This window comes from Silurus aristotelis, assembly GCF_946808225.1.
Source record: "Silurus aristotelis genome assembly, chromosome: 6".
In the NCBI taxonomy this organism is placed as follows: Eukaryota; Metazoa; Chordata; class Actinopteri; order Siluriformes; family Siluridae; genus Silurus; species Silurus aristotelis.
In genome coordinates this window covers 32,714,737-32,727,293 of record NC_139579.1, presented here as the reverse complement: position 1 = coordinate 32,727,293, position 12,557 = coordinate 32,714,737, and the positions used below count along the sequence as shown (strand labels likewise).

Here is a 12,557-nt window from a genome sequence, read left to right as displayed (position 1 = left end):
AAGATGATGATAGTGATGATGATGATGATGATGATGATGATGATAATGATGATGATGGGCGTCACTCACTGTAATCCACATCGTTGAAGATGATGATAGTGATGATGATGATGATGGTGATGGGCGTCACTCACTGTACTCCACATCGTTGAAGATGATGATAGTGATGATAATGATGATGATGATAGTGATGATGATGATGATGGTGATGCGCGTCACTCACCGTAGTCCGCGTCGTAGAAGATAATGAACTTGCGCCAGTGCAGGTCAGACAGGAGTGTAAGCAGGACGTTATCGAGGCGTACAGGTGGACGGACAGAAAGTGTGTACATCTCTGTGTCTGGTCTGGTGTTGAACACACACTCTGCTCTCGGAGCTCCGTTCCCTCCACGCTGCACAAACAGGTGAGGGATGTGCATGGCGTCTGTGAGCGACTGTAGAGCTCGAGCTGCAGCACAGCCTGTCGATGACACCAACGCCAGGATTCCCTGATTCATCAGCTCACATGCTGTAGACACACACACACACACACACACACACACACACACACACACACACACACACACACGTGAATAGGATAGAACAAAACCTTGCTTGGAAAAATCCTATAGAACAGAAAACGCTTTAAAGTCCAGCTACATCTTTTTTTCTGCTGTTAATCTTTTTTTTTTTACATCTCACTCAACTAAAGGTTGCATTTTTTTCTACACTTTACAATATTTGTTGTTTACATGCACTTTAGGTGTACGATGCTGCAAATAAAACTCCCAGACGTATAGCAGAAACGTATAGCGGAAACGTATAGCGGAAACGTATAGCGGAAACGTATAGCGGAAACGTATAGCGGAAACGAATAGCGGAAACGTATAGCGGAAACGAATAGCGGAAACGAATAGCGGAAACGTATAGCGGAAACGTATAGCGGAAACGAATAGCGGAAACGAATAGCGGAAACGTATAGCGGAAACGAATAGCGGAAACGAATAGCGGAAACGTATAGCGGAAACGAATAGCGGAAACGAATAGCGGAAACGTATAGCGGAAACGTATAGCGGAAACGTATAGCGGAAACGAATAGCGGAAACGAATAGCGGAAACGTATAGCGGAAACGTATAGCGGAAACGTATAGCGGAAACGAATAGCGGAAACGTATAGCGGAAACGAATAGCGGAAACGAATAGCGGAAACGTATAGCGGAAACGTATAGCGGAAACGAATAGCGGAAACGAATAGCGGAAACGTATAGCGGAAACGTATAGCGGAAACGAATAGCGGAAACGTATAGCGGAAACGAATAGCGGAAACGTATAGCGGAAACGTATAGCGGAAACGTATAGCGGAAACGAATAGCGGAAACGTATAGCGGAAACGTATAGCGGAAAGCAGTCGCTCTGTCCCTCAATGTAAAACAGGAAAAGCCCCAACCGACATGCAAATCTGGAATGATTAACAGTTGCATAGTGTCTCTCTGCCCTCTTTTTCCCTTCTAATGTTCATTTACTTACCTTAGTGTTTATTATTATTATTATTTTTATTATTATTATTATTATTATTATTATTATTATTATTATTATTATTATTATTATTATTTATTCATTCCTGTGAATCGCATCATTGAATTCTGTATTAATTAACTGTTTATCTACACATCATCCTGGTTTTATTTTATATATATATATATGAATAAAACTTGAAATGAAATTTGACCGGTTTTGACATTTAACTGCAATAAAAATACCCTAAATGTCATTCTTTTAGCCTGAAATTTGATGAATTCCTAAAGTGCCCCAAAATACACAAAAATATACATATTTAAAACTTTTGCTGAGTTGCTACAGTTTTTTGTGGCTGTTATGGGTCAGATTTAATTTCTTATCTATACAAATGAATATTAGATTTACTATTGGGGGTTAAATCTAGGAAAATGGTGAAAATCTTGAAAATGTACATGCTTTGTATGTGTGTATTTTTTAATGAAAGTACAAAATGGCCAGCTTGTGACTTGCAATAAAATATATCAAAATCATTATGACTGTTATGTTTTCGTGTCTTAAATAAAACAGGACATCTCAATGTGTAAAACCTAAAAAATACTCTTTCCCAGCTCTCTGAAACATTAACACAACATTAATCATCCATTTATTAATGTCAGATAAACTGTTTATACAATTTATAAAGATCTGTATTTATCTCAGAATTTGCGGTAGACATTTGTTATAAGGGTATTCTTGGTCCGGATCAAAATAGTAAATTTTATATTAAATATATATATTTATAACTTGTTCAGATTTACTGCCATGACCACGCTGTTTTGTTCATGTTGATCTTGTTTCCGTTTCTCGTTTCTTGTTCCTGCCTTGCCCTGTTTATCGCTGTTTGCTGATCGACCGAGCACAGCCAGTTTCCCTTTTCTCATGTTTGCCTGCTGAGTTTAGGATTGTTTTCCGGTTTATTATAATAAAGCAGTTTTATCCCGCATTCCCCTCCGCTTCTGTTAGAATATGTGCAGTGCATTACATGGCAACCCTTTGAATGAAATCAACATCGTGTACACAAACAGCTCGCTTGTGTACACTATATTGTGTAATTACACCAGTTGTTATAATACACAAAAACATCTCATACATCAGTGGTGCAGAGTAATGAAGGGAATGTAATTCGCTTCTGTACTTAAATAGTTTTATTGTAACTTCACTACATTTCAAAGTCAAATTAGTTATGAGGATAAAAACGTTACCAATCAGAGTTTTACACGTGTTCTGATCGGCGCTTGGTGAATCTACTGATCACCGACATACAGTTCAGCATCAGTTCAACATCAAGCAGAACATTTAAAGAGGAATAGATGATGAAGAAACTCCAGACTCGAACTCACCACCACAACCTTATATGCATAATTTTTTAATAAGTAGAAAAGAAGGTTTTGGGTTCATGATGATTGTAATAGAAATTAATCAGAGTTTGAGTCATTAATATCATTCTATTAATAAATCAGTGTGCTGAGAGTCACATTCGAGTCTTTACACAGAAACTGAGGTGAAGAGTCTTGTGATAAAAATGATAACAGGATCAATATCGTTATGATAAATCACTACTTTCGATACTCACGTTTATTTGAAAGCAAAAACTTTTGTACTTTTACTGAAGTGAAAGTTTAAAATGCCACTTTTACTGCTACTGAGTGAATCTCTACTTTAACTCTAATACTCCATCCACCACTGAATACTTTTTACAGCCATATCTTGAATAGTTTGACTATTTGTATTTATTTCCATGGCATTTTTGACACAAACTTCCATTCGATTCTGACTCGACAGCAGTAACAAAGGAAATAAGTTACTGATCGCTTTCGAAACAGGTTTTATTCCAATCACATTAATGAAACAATCGGACAATGGTTGAGGGTTAAGGGCCATACTCAGAAACCTGGTGGTGATAGTGCTGACATTTAAACCCATGACCTTCCAAACCAGTGCAATTTCCTCACTTCCTCAACTTTACTGAAATCCCCACAGTTGGAATCTTGAAATAAATTCCTGAAACCAAGACAAGACCTAATCCAAATAAGGTCAAGACAAGACTGAGACCTAGCTAGCACAGTGAGGTGGTAGCTCAGTGGTTACTGATCAGAAGGTTGCGGGGTCAAACCCCAGTATTGCCAAGCTGCCACTCTTGAGCAAAGCCCTCAACCCTCTGTGCTCCAGGGATGCTGTATTACGGCTGACCCTGAGCTCTGACCCCAGCATCCAAACATAACTGGGATATGTGGAAATTTCACTGTGCTGTATTGTAGATGTGACAAGTAAAAAGCACAACACAAAGCCTAATAGCATGACTCCGCCCCTATTATCCTACTATTGAAGCAGTAAAACTCATATATAAACTAAATTAATGACAGGTTTGCATGTTTCTTTTGCTCATAATCAGCATTACCAGTTTGTTCCTATCATTTAAGACCTGGTTCCAGTTTTGTTTGTTTAGAAGGAGGAGTGTTCATCCAGTAGTTCCAACCAATCACCTGCTCCTTCACAGCTTGTGTTCCATAATAGGAAATATGATACGTGAAATTAAATCTCTCGATGTACAGAGTCTGTCTTATTCAACATTACACGCATGTTCATACTCAAAATGGAAGAGAGGAGGTGCAGGTGTGAACATTTGTAGTCTTAACAAAAAGTCACGAATGGCAGCTTTTCCCCATAAAAGTGCCTGATGTTTAACATAAAACCCATAAAAACCAGGTTTCACCTCAGACATCTGCTAAGTTAAAGGACTTCATCAGTAAAGTACAGCAGGACCACATGCGATTCCTCTCGGGGTTTGTCAGGTTCACGAGGTTTAGAGAAGATAATTATGAAAATGACTTGATGTGGACTTTAAATGGAATAAAAATCACAGACAGAATTATAGGATGTTAAAGGTCATGATGGATTCGGTGGTCTCATCCTCTGGAGCTCTGAAGGATGGCAGGACTGAGATTCTCAGCAGCAATTTTCAAAAAATTAAACCCTTAAAATGCAGTAAAGCGTCCTGGACTCCATGAGTTCAGCCATTTTTTTTTAGATACGACGTGACGAGAAAGATAAAAGGAGAGAAGTGAGAGAAGAAGAAAGGGAAAGCTGGAGTGTGTTGCTGTTCGAGAAAGGAAAGAGAGAGCGATAGAGAAAGCACTCTAATATTTTTTTTCAATGAAACATTATTTTCCATTTCGTACCCAAAAAATGTCGGTAAAAAAGATTTTCGTTTTTTATTAATAATGCGTTACTGTCGAAGTCTTATGTTTTCTAATATGTCATCATTCCTATAGCAACAGTAAACAGGATCATATGCTCGGATTCTGTTTGTCGACTTCAGTTCAGCTTTCAGTACAATAATTCCAGGAATTCTCCACTCCAAACTCCTAAAGCTCACAATACCCCCTGCCATCTGTCAGGCAGGAAGCAACAGGTGGGACTGGGAGGCATAACCTCCAGTATTCGGACAGTCAGCACTGGTGCTCCTCAGGGATGTGTCCTCTCCCCACTGCGATTCTCCCTCTACATTAACGACTGCACCTCAAGTGACCCAACTGTTAAACTACTGAATTTTGCATATGCTACTACGTTCATCCGACTCATCCAAGATGGCGACAAGTCTGCATATGAGCAGAAGGTGAAGCAGCTGGTGCTATGGTGCAGTCAGAACAACCTAGAGCTAAACACACCCAAAACTGTGGAGATGACAGTGGACTTTAGGAAATACCCCTCAACACTACTCCCCCTTACAATATCCAACAGCCCTGTGTCATATGTGGAGAACTTCAAGTTTCTGGGCACCACCATTTCCCAAGACCTGAAACATAAAAAGGCCCAGCAGTGGATGTAATTTCTATGCCAGTATAGGAAGTCTGGTCTGCCACAGGAGCTGTTGATGCAGTTCTACACTGCAGTCATTGAATCAGTCTTGTGTTCATCCATCACCATCTGGTTTGAAGCAGCAACAAAACAGGACAGGAACAGACTGCAGCACACAGTTACAACAGCAGAAAACATCACTGGTGCTCCTCTGCCCACTCTCCAGGAGTTGTACCATTCAAAAACCAGAAACCGGGCAGGAAAAGTCACTACTGACCCTTCACACCCTGGACACAACATCTTTCAGCTCCTACCTTCGGGAGGCGCTACAGAACTCTGTTCACCAAAACTGCCAGACACAGGAACAGTTCCTTTCCCCGAGCAATCAACCTCATTAACATCTCACCATAATCATATTCCCTGCTTCATATCTATAAGTACTGAATTATCCGAACTGTCAGTCATCACAGCATCTGCATATGTTACACACACTGTTACTGCTGCATATTGTACAAAGTTCTAAAGTAACTATCATACCTGACGCACTTGTCTGTTTTGTCTTGCATAGTCCACGCTAAATGTATAGTTTTATTTATGTCTGTACTTTTGAGAGTCACAAACAGCTGGAACAAAATTCCTTGTATGTGTCAACACAGTTGGCCAATAAACCTGATTCTGATTTCATTTTTATTTGTAGAACAAGTTCATTCCTAATGATGGAGCCAGTGGCGACTGTGGCAAAAAACTCCTCGAGATGGCATGACAAAGAAACCTCGAGAGGAACCTCATCCTCATCCTTAACACTGAAAGTTCATTCATTACAGTTCCATCATTGCAGAACTGTTCATGCAAACACATTGTTGATATTAATTCCAGTCCAAATTCATCCTCAAAAGTCTTAATCTTCTCAGAAACTTAATGGATCTTATACCACAGCATCCAAAAGCTTCCTATATGATCGCGTGCCTTCAATTTTGTAGACCTCAAGGACATTATATGGCTGGAAGTCAGGTTTGTGATGTATATCCGTTTTGTATATATAAGTTATATAAACGTTTAACATGATGAGGTTTTCTGTAAGGAGATGATTCTTTAGATGAATGAAAGGCGTCTCCAGTGTAAGCGTTTGATGGACGTTCTACAGCTTTACATGTTAAAGGTCAAAAAGTAGAATGTAATAAATAATAATCAGTAGTAGAACGATTTCCATGAGGAATAAAAGTAATAAAACACTTTGAGACGCTCGATTACAAAATATTTTTATCCACCAAACATCTGGCTTTTTATCCACAGATGTTGGGGGATGTGGATACGGGGCGTCTCTCAGAAGGATTCGCTCCGGATTAATGTTGAATAAAGGATTCCTCCTGCTCTGATAATGTGCAGCTGCACTCAGAGCAATCAAGCTGTCCATGGTTGTGTGCGAGGTGATAAATAACAGAATCAAGCGGAAGATCGATGTTAGCGTAAGCAGAAAGTTAAAGAGATTCTGACAGCGAAGCCCGCTTCAGCCCGAGGTGAGAGGAAAATGAATACACTCGAGGAAATTCTGAAATAGAGCACATAAAAAAGCCTGCTGTTCGCACATGATTTATTGGGAGATATTGTTTTTTTTTTGGTGGTGGTGGTGGTGGTGGTGGGGGGGTGTTAATAATAATAATAATAATAACAATAAAATAAAACTCCACAGCTTGTCTTTTTTCCTCTAAATATTTATGTGCGAGTGTCTGGTGCACGCTCTCAAGCACTCGAGGGGCCTCACACAGAGCGATTTTATCAGAAGAACATCTGCGTTCAGAGGAGGAATAAATAGATATTAAACCGCGGCTCGATCAGTACGCTTTCAAATAAAAGAGGAAGCGAACGAATGAAAGAAAAGCAAGCGAGCGAATCTGAAATTACCTCGATGTCAAGCGGCAGCTTAATATCACGCGGAATCAGTCATCGCACAACCTCAGACATCAAGAATGCCGAGGTTCGGCTCTGACTCACGTCTGTCTGTCACAAGAGATAAAATTATCAGTTCCGCACACAGACGAGATCCGGCGTGAACATTCAAACACCACGGGGAGGAACAGCGCACGCTACGGCTATATTCTGCCAGGCTTTCCTTCACCATCAGGGAGTCTAACCTTTATACAACACCGGAAATCACTGATAACACACACACACACACACACACACACACACAAGACAAACCAATACCACACTGCTCTGATTCGAAAAGGTTCAAGATAAACACACTGTATGACAAAAGTATTTGGACACCTGACTCCTCCAACCGTTCTTCTTCCCCCAACTGTTGGCACAAGGTTTGAACCACACAATTGTATCCGACTTCTTTGGATGTGCCAGCATTACATTTTCCTTTCACTTGAACGAGACCCAACTCCATGAAGATCTGCCTTCATGGGTTGGAGTGGAGGATCTCCTGCTATAGAACTCTAAAACACCTTTGGGATGAATGTGAACGCTGACTGCACCCCAGGAACCTCTTCGCCTTCTCATCTACATCTAACACCCTTGTAACACTGAATGAACACAAATCTTCCCAAAACCTAGTGGAACATCTTGACAGGAGAGTGGAGATTATTATAACAGCAAATGGGGAAATGTATGGAAGTGGTAGCTCAGTGGGTAAAATGTTGGACCTCTGATCAGAAGGTTGTGAGTTTAATCCCACCACCACTAAGGTGCCGTTGCTTGGCCCTTGATAAAGACCTTTAACCGTCAAGATATTTGTAAGTTGCTCTGAATAAGATCATCTCTATTATCACATGGTCTCTCCATACAAGAGGCGTCTAGAAGCTGTAATCACCAACAAAGGCTTTTCTACGAAGTATTAAATAAAGTGTGTTCGATCCTTATTCCCTGTGTCATTTCACTTTATTTACATAAACATATGTTTATGTGGAACTTCTACTCTATCAGTCTCTATGAATGAGGTGTTGCAATTAAAACAATCATACATCCATGTACACAAGTGCTAAAGTCAGAGGTGGTGTTATTAATGAAATAATAAAAAAAAAGGAATCAACACAATCTGGCCAATCAAAATCCAGAATGAGGAAGTGCAGTCGCATAATTCAGGTTTGTATTTTTTTTTTTTCGATCATCATGGTCACTTCCTGTCAGTTATATGCAGTACGATTAATTACAAAGTTACAGACTGTACAAAGTTGTTTTATTGATTTCATGCTTGTAAATCGGACAGAAGATTGATTTTTCTCTCTGCTGCTTCGTGGAGCGCACGCCGGGTGATTGACGGCTGGTCTATGAGATAAGCCACGCCCCTTCGCTCACAGCAAGTGGAGTGAGTCGAGACAGTCGGAGGCCTACGTCGGTTTTCTGACGTTCGAAAATTTTTCCAGGCACTGTGTGTGTGTGTGTGTGTGTGTGTGTGTGTGTGTGTGTGTGTGTGTGTGTGTGTGTGTGTGTGTGTGGCGCACGACTAATCTGCTCACTAGCAAAGTCATGTCTGGGAGAGCGGAGGTCATTGTGGAGTCCTTTCTTTCCTGTTAGGACGGCACTAATGCGCGCTTTATTACCTTAAAGCCGACTCCCATTACCTCCGTCACCATGGGGAATACTTTCTATTTCGTCCCTCTAATTCAGTGAGGTCGTGTAGTGTTCGCTGAGGCAGCGCTTAATGATGTTAAAACACTATTTGGAACCCAGCCGGTCATACTAAGAGCTGGGTGAAGGATGGATGAAGGTTCTAAAGCCTGATAAACAAGGGTTTTTTTTAGCCACTGCACTATGAGTTGCATTAGCAGAGTAGTCTGAGGGAAAATGTATAGATTTCACAGCAACACACACACACACACACACACACACACACACACACACCGCCACACGGCCAAGTGAAGTGAGACTGGGTGATGACAAAAGCTGCGTAAAATACGCCAGCCGGGCCGATGCCATCTTTCATGGAGACGCTCATATTAATGCTCTTTCATAAAGCCATATTTCCCCTGAGAGAAAACGAATAGGTGTTCACTTTCAAGCACACTGTGGAGCTGATAAAGAGCCAAACCGAGCCGAGCCGAGCCGAGCCGTACCGGCCCAATATCGCATTTCTTGTAGCTCAGGCGGATCGATACATTACAACAAAGCTTCGTGAAACTGTCGCGGGATTTTCAGGACGCGCCGCAAATCGAATCGAGTCGGCAAGAATTTGTGTAAAGAGAATAAAGAAACAACGTAATATTAATTTAATAGCATAAAGACACACACACACACACACACACACACAGACACACACACACACACACACGGCCCTTGGAGAAATTCTGAGAGCTGCAAAATAATAATTATTCCATCAGATGTGTAATTATTGTCACCCTTTGGAAAAATAAGCTTGTAGAAAGAAGAGAAAAGAAACAGTGAATAATTGACTTTAATGTTACGCTGAAGGAATGAAGAGAAACCTCACCTTCTCACATCAGACATACAAACACCAGACTTTTCCAGCCATGTCTGGTTCTGTTTGCACACAGATTGTATTGGATGAGCCTGACATTTCTTTTTTCTTCTTCACTTGAACTAGGAGCCCCAGTCCTGTTCAAGCATGAGCACAAAACCAGATCTCTGAAGATCTGCTTCACATGGGTTTTGAAATGGAAGATCTCCTGCTATAGAGCTTAAAACCAGTTTCCTTAAGATCTGCTTCACATGGGTCAGAGTGGAAGATCTCCTGCTATAGAGCTCAAAAACCTACGGATCATAAGAAATGGTGCCACTGACTGCACGCCAGGCCTCCTCCCCTCACCTATATCAGTACCTGACTTTACTAACACCCTTGAATCTCCACAAATCTTCACAAAATGTAGTGGAAGATCCTCAAAGACCAATCGGGTGTCCACATACTTTTGCCCAAACAGTTCACAGAAAAAGCGGGATTATAGTCACTTTGCACAACCTCAACCCTAATATCAGCGAGTGAAAGACAGGAGCTGACGTTGCGTTCACGTACTGGGCTTTTCTCCACCTGATTTCACTGCAAAACGATTGTGCGAGAAAACAACCACACGGCTGTAATGAGGAATTCTGCCGCTCGTGACGCGTGTAAAGCGTAATGAAGAAACAGTGTAAACCGAGATCTAATGCATCTGATTTATTTACAGTCTCGTGCACTAAACAGGCGTCTGCGCTCTTTCCATTCTTATTTGTTGTGTGTGTAATGACCTTGAGTGTAAAGCATTACATATCAGCTGAACAAACAAACCAAAAAGAATTGCATTACATTCCACTGTTAGCAAAAGATGATTTATTCAGAATCGCTTTCAAGATGCTTCGGGAGATCATTTGAAAATCTCACAGGAATTAACACGCAGCTGCCAGAGGAGCAAAAGTGGAGATGCTTAGCGTCTGTGAGCTCAAGTACCTGTATGCAGAAAAGAGGAGTAAAGTGAAGTAAGATGTATGTAGTAGAGTAAAGTGGAGTATAGTGAAGTCAAGGGGAATTAAGAGGTGTAAAGTGAGTGTAGCTAAGTCTTCTTCTTCTTCTTTCGGCTTCTCTCATTAGGGGTCTACACAGTGGATCATCCGTCTCCATCCCCCACTGTCCTCTACATCTGCCTCTTTCACACCAACTACCTGCATGTCTTCCCTCACCACATCCATAAACCTCCTCCTTGGTCTCCTCTTTTCCTCCTTCCTGGTGTCTCCATCCTCAGCATTCTCCTACTGATATACCCCATGTCCCTCCTCTGCACATGTCCAAACCATCTCAATCACACCTCCCTCACCTTGTCTCCAAAACGTCCTACATGCGCTGTCCCTCTAATAAACTCATTTCTAATCCTGTCCATCGTCGTCACTCCCAATGAACATCTCAACATCTTCAGCTCTGCTTCCTCCAGCTCCACCTCCTGTCTTTTACTCAATGCCACTGTCTCTAATCCATACAACATCTCAGGTCTCACCACAGTCCTATAAACTTTCCCTTTCACTCTCACAGATACTCTTCTATCACAAATCACTCCTACTATCACTCTTCTCCACCCACTCCACCCTGCCTGCACTCTTTTCTTCACTTCTCTAACACACTCTCCATTACTTTGCACTGTTGACCCCAGGTACCTGAACTCCTCCACATTCTCCACCTCTTCTTCCTGCAACCACACCCCTCCACTGCCCTCCCTCTCATTCACACACATGTACTCTGTCTTACTCCTACTGACTTTCATTCCCCTTCTCTACAGCGTGTACCTTCACCTCTCCAGGATCTTCTTCACCTGCTCCCTACTCTCACCACAAATCACAATATCATCCACAAACATCATAGTCCAGGGAGACTCCTGTCTGACCTCGTCCTTCAACCTGTCCATCACCACTGCAAACAGGAAAGGGCTCAGCGCCGATCCTTGATGCAGTCCAACCTCCACCTTGAACCAGTCTGTCGTTCCTACTGCACACTTCACTGCTACACACTTCCCTCATACATGTCCTGCACACACCAACTCCCACTTGTGGAGCATAGGCACTGATGACATTTATCGTCACTTTTCGTCAACCAGAACCTCCACTCTCCTCCACTTCTCCTTTCCCTGCCATCTATGTAGACATCTTCCTCCTCTCCTTCTACTCCTTCAGCCAACAGTAGCCCAATTTCCACCAGTACCCTGTTGGTTAATGATACCTGTGGTGGTCGTTGGTAACCCGGGCTTCGACCGATCCGCTATAAAATTCTGATTCGTGATCCACATATTTAATTTGGCACGTTTTATGCTGGATGACCTTCATAACACAAACCCTCACAATTATCCGGGCCTGAAGCTGACACTAAGAGCCCTAATGGCTGGGTTTGAATGTAGCTAAGTAATGTGGTGTAAAGAAAAGTAAAGTGTAGTGATGAGGATTAAAGAATTTTGGTAAAGTAATGTAGTGTAAAACTGAGTAAAGGAGTGTAAAGAGAAGGGTACTGTAGTAAAGTGAAAAGGAGTAAAGTGGACTTCCAACAGCTGGAACCAAATTCCTTGTGCTAATAAACCTGATTCTAATACAGTACACTCACTATGGTTAGTGTTAGAAAGACGGCAGGCAGTTGAAGGTGAAGCCTCAGCTCTAACACAGATGGACAGATGTTAGTGATCCTGAAATGATGCTACAAAACTAATATTTTTCTTTAAAATTTCATCAATAAATAAAAAATAACTAGAGTCGTTTCTACAGGACAGTAAACTGCAGGCTGTGTGATGTCGTCCCCAACACCCCCTATT

General features: G+C 41.5%; 1 protein-coding gene across 2 annotated transcripts in view; it reads right to left on the bottom strand.

The window, feature by feature from the left end:
• Window positions 1–12,557, bottom strand: part of grid1a (glutamate receptor, ionotropic, delta 1a) — a 278,456-nt gene that overhangs the window by 110,376 nt on the left and 155,523 nt on the right. For both annotated transcript variants that reach the window (XM_083544591.1, XM_083544592.1), the window contains exon 3: window positions 224–508. In XM_083544591.1, coding sequence (XP_083400717.1) covers window positions 224–508 — 285 coding nt within the window. The remainder of the gene's footprint in view (window positions 1–223; window positions 509–12,557) is intronic.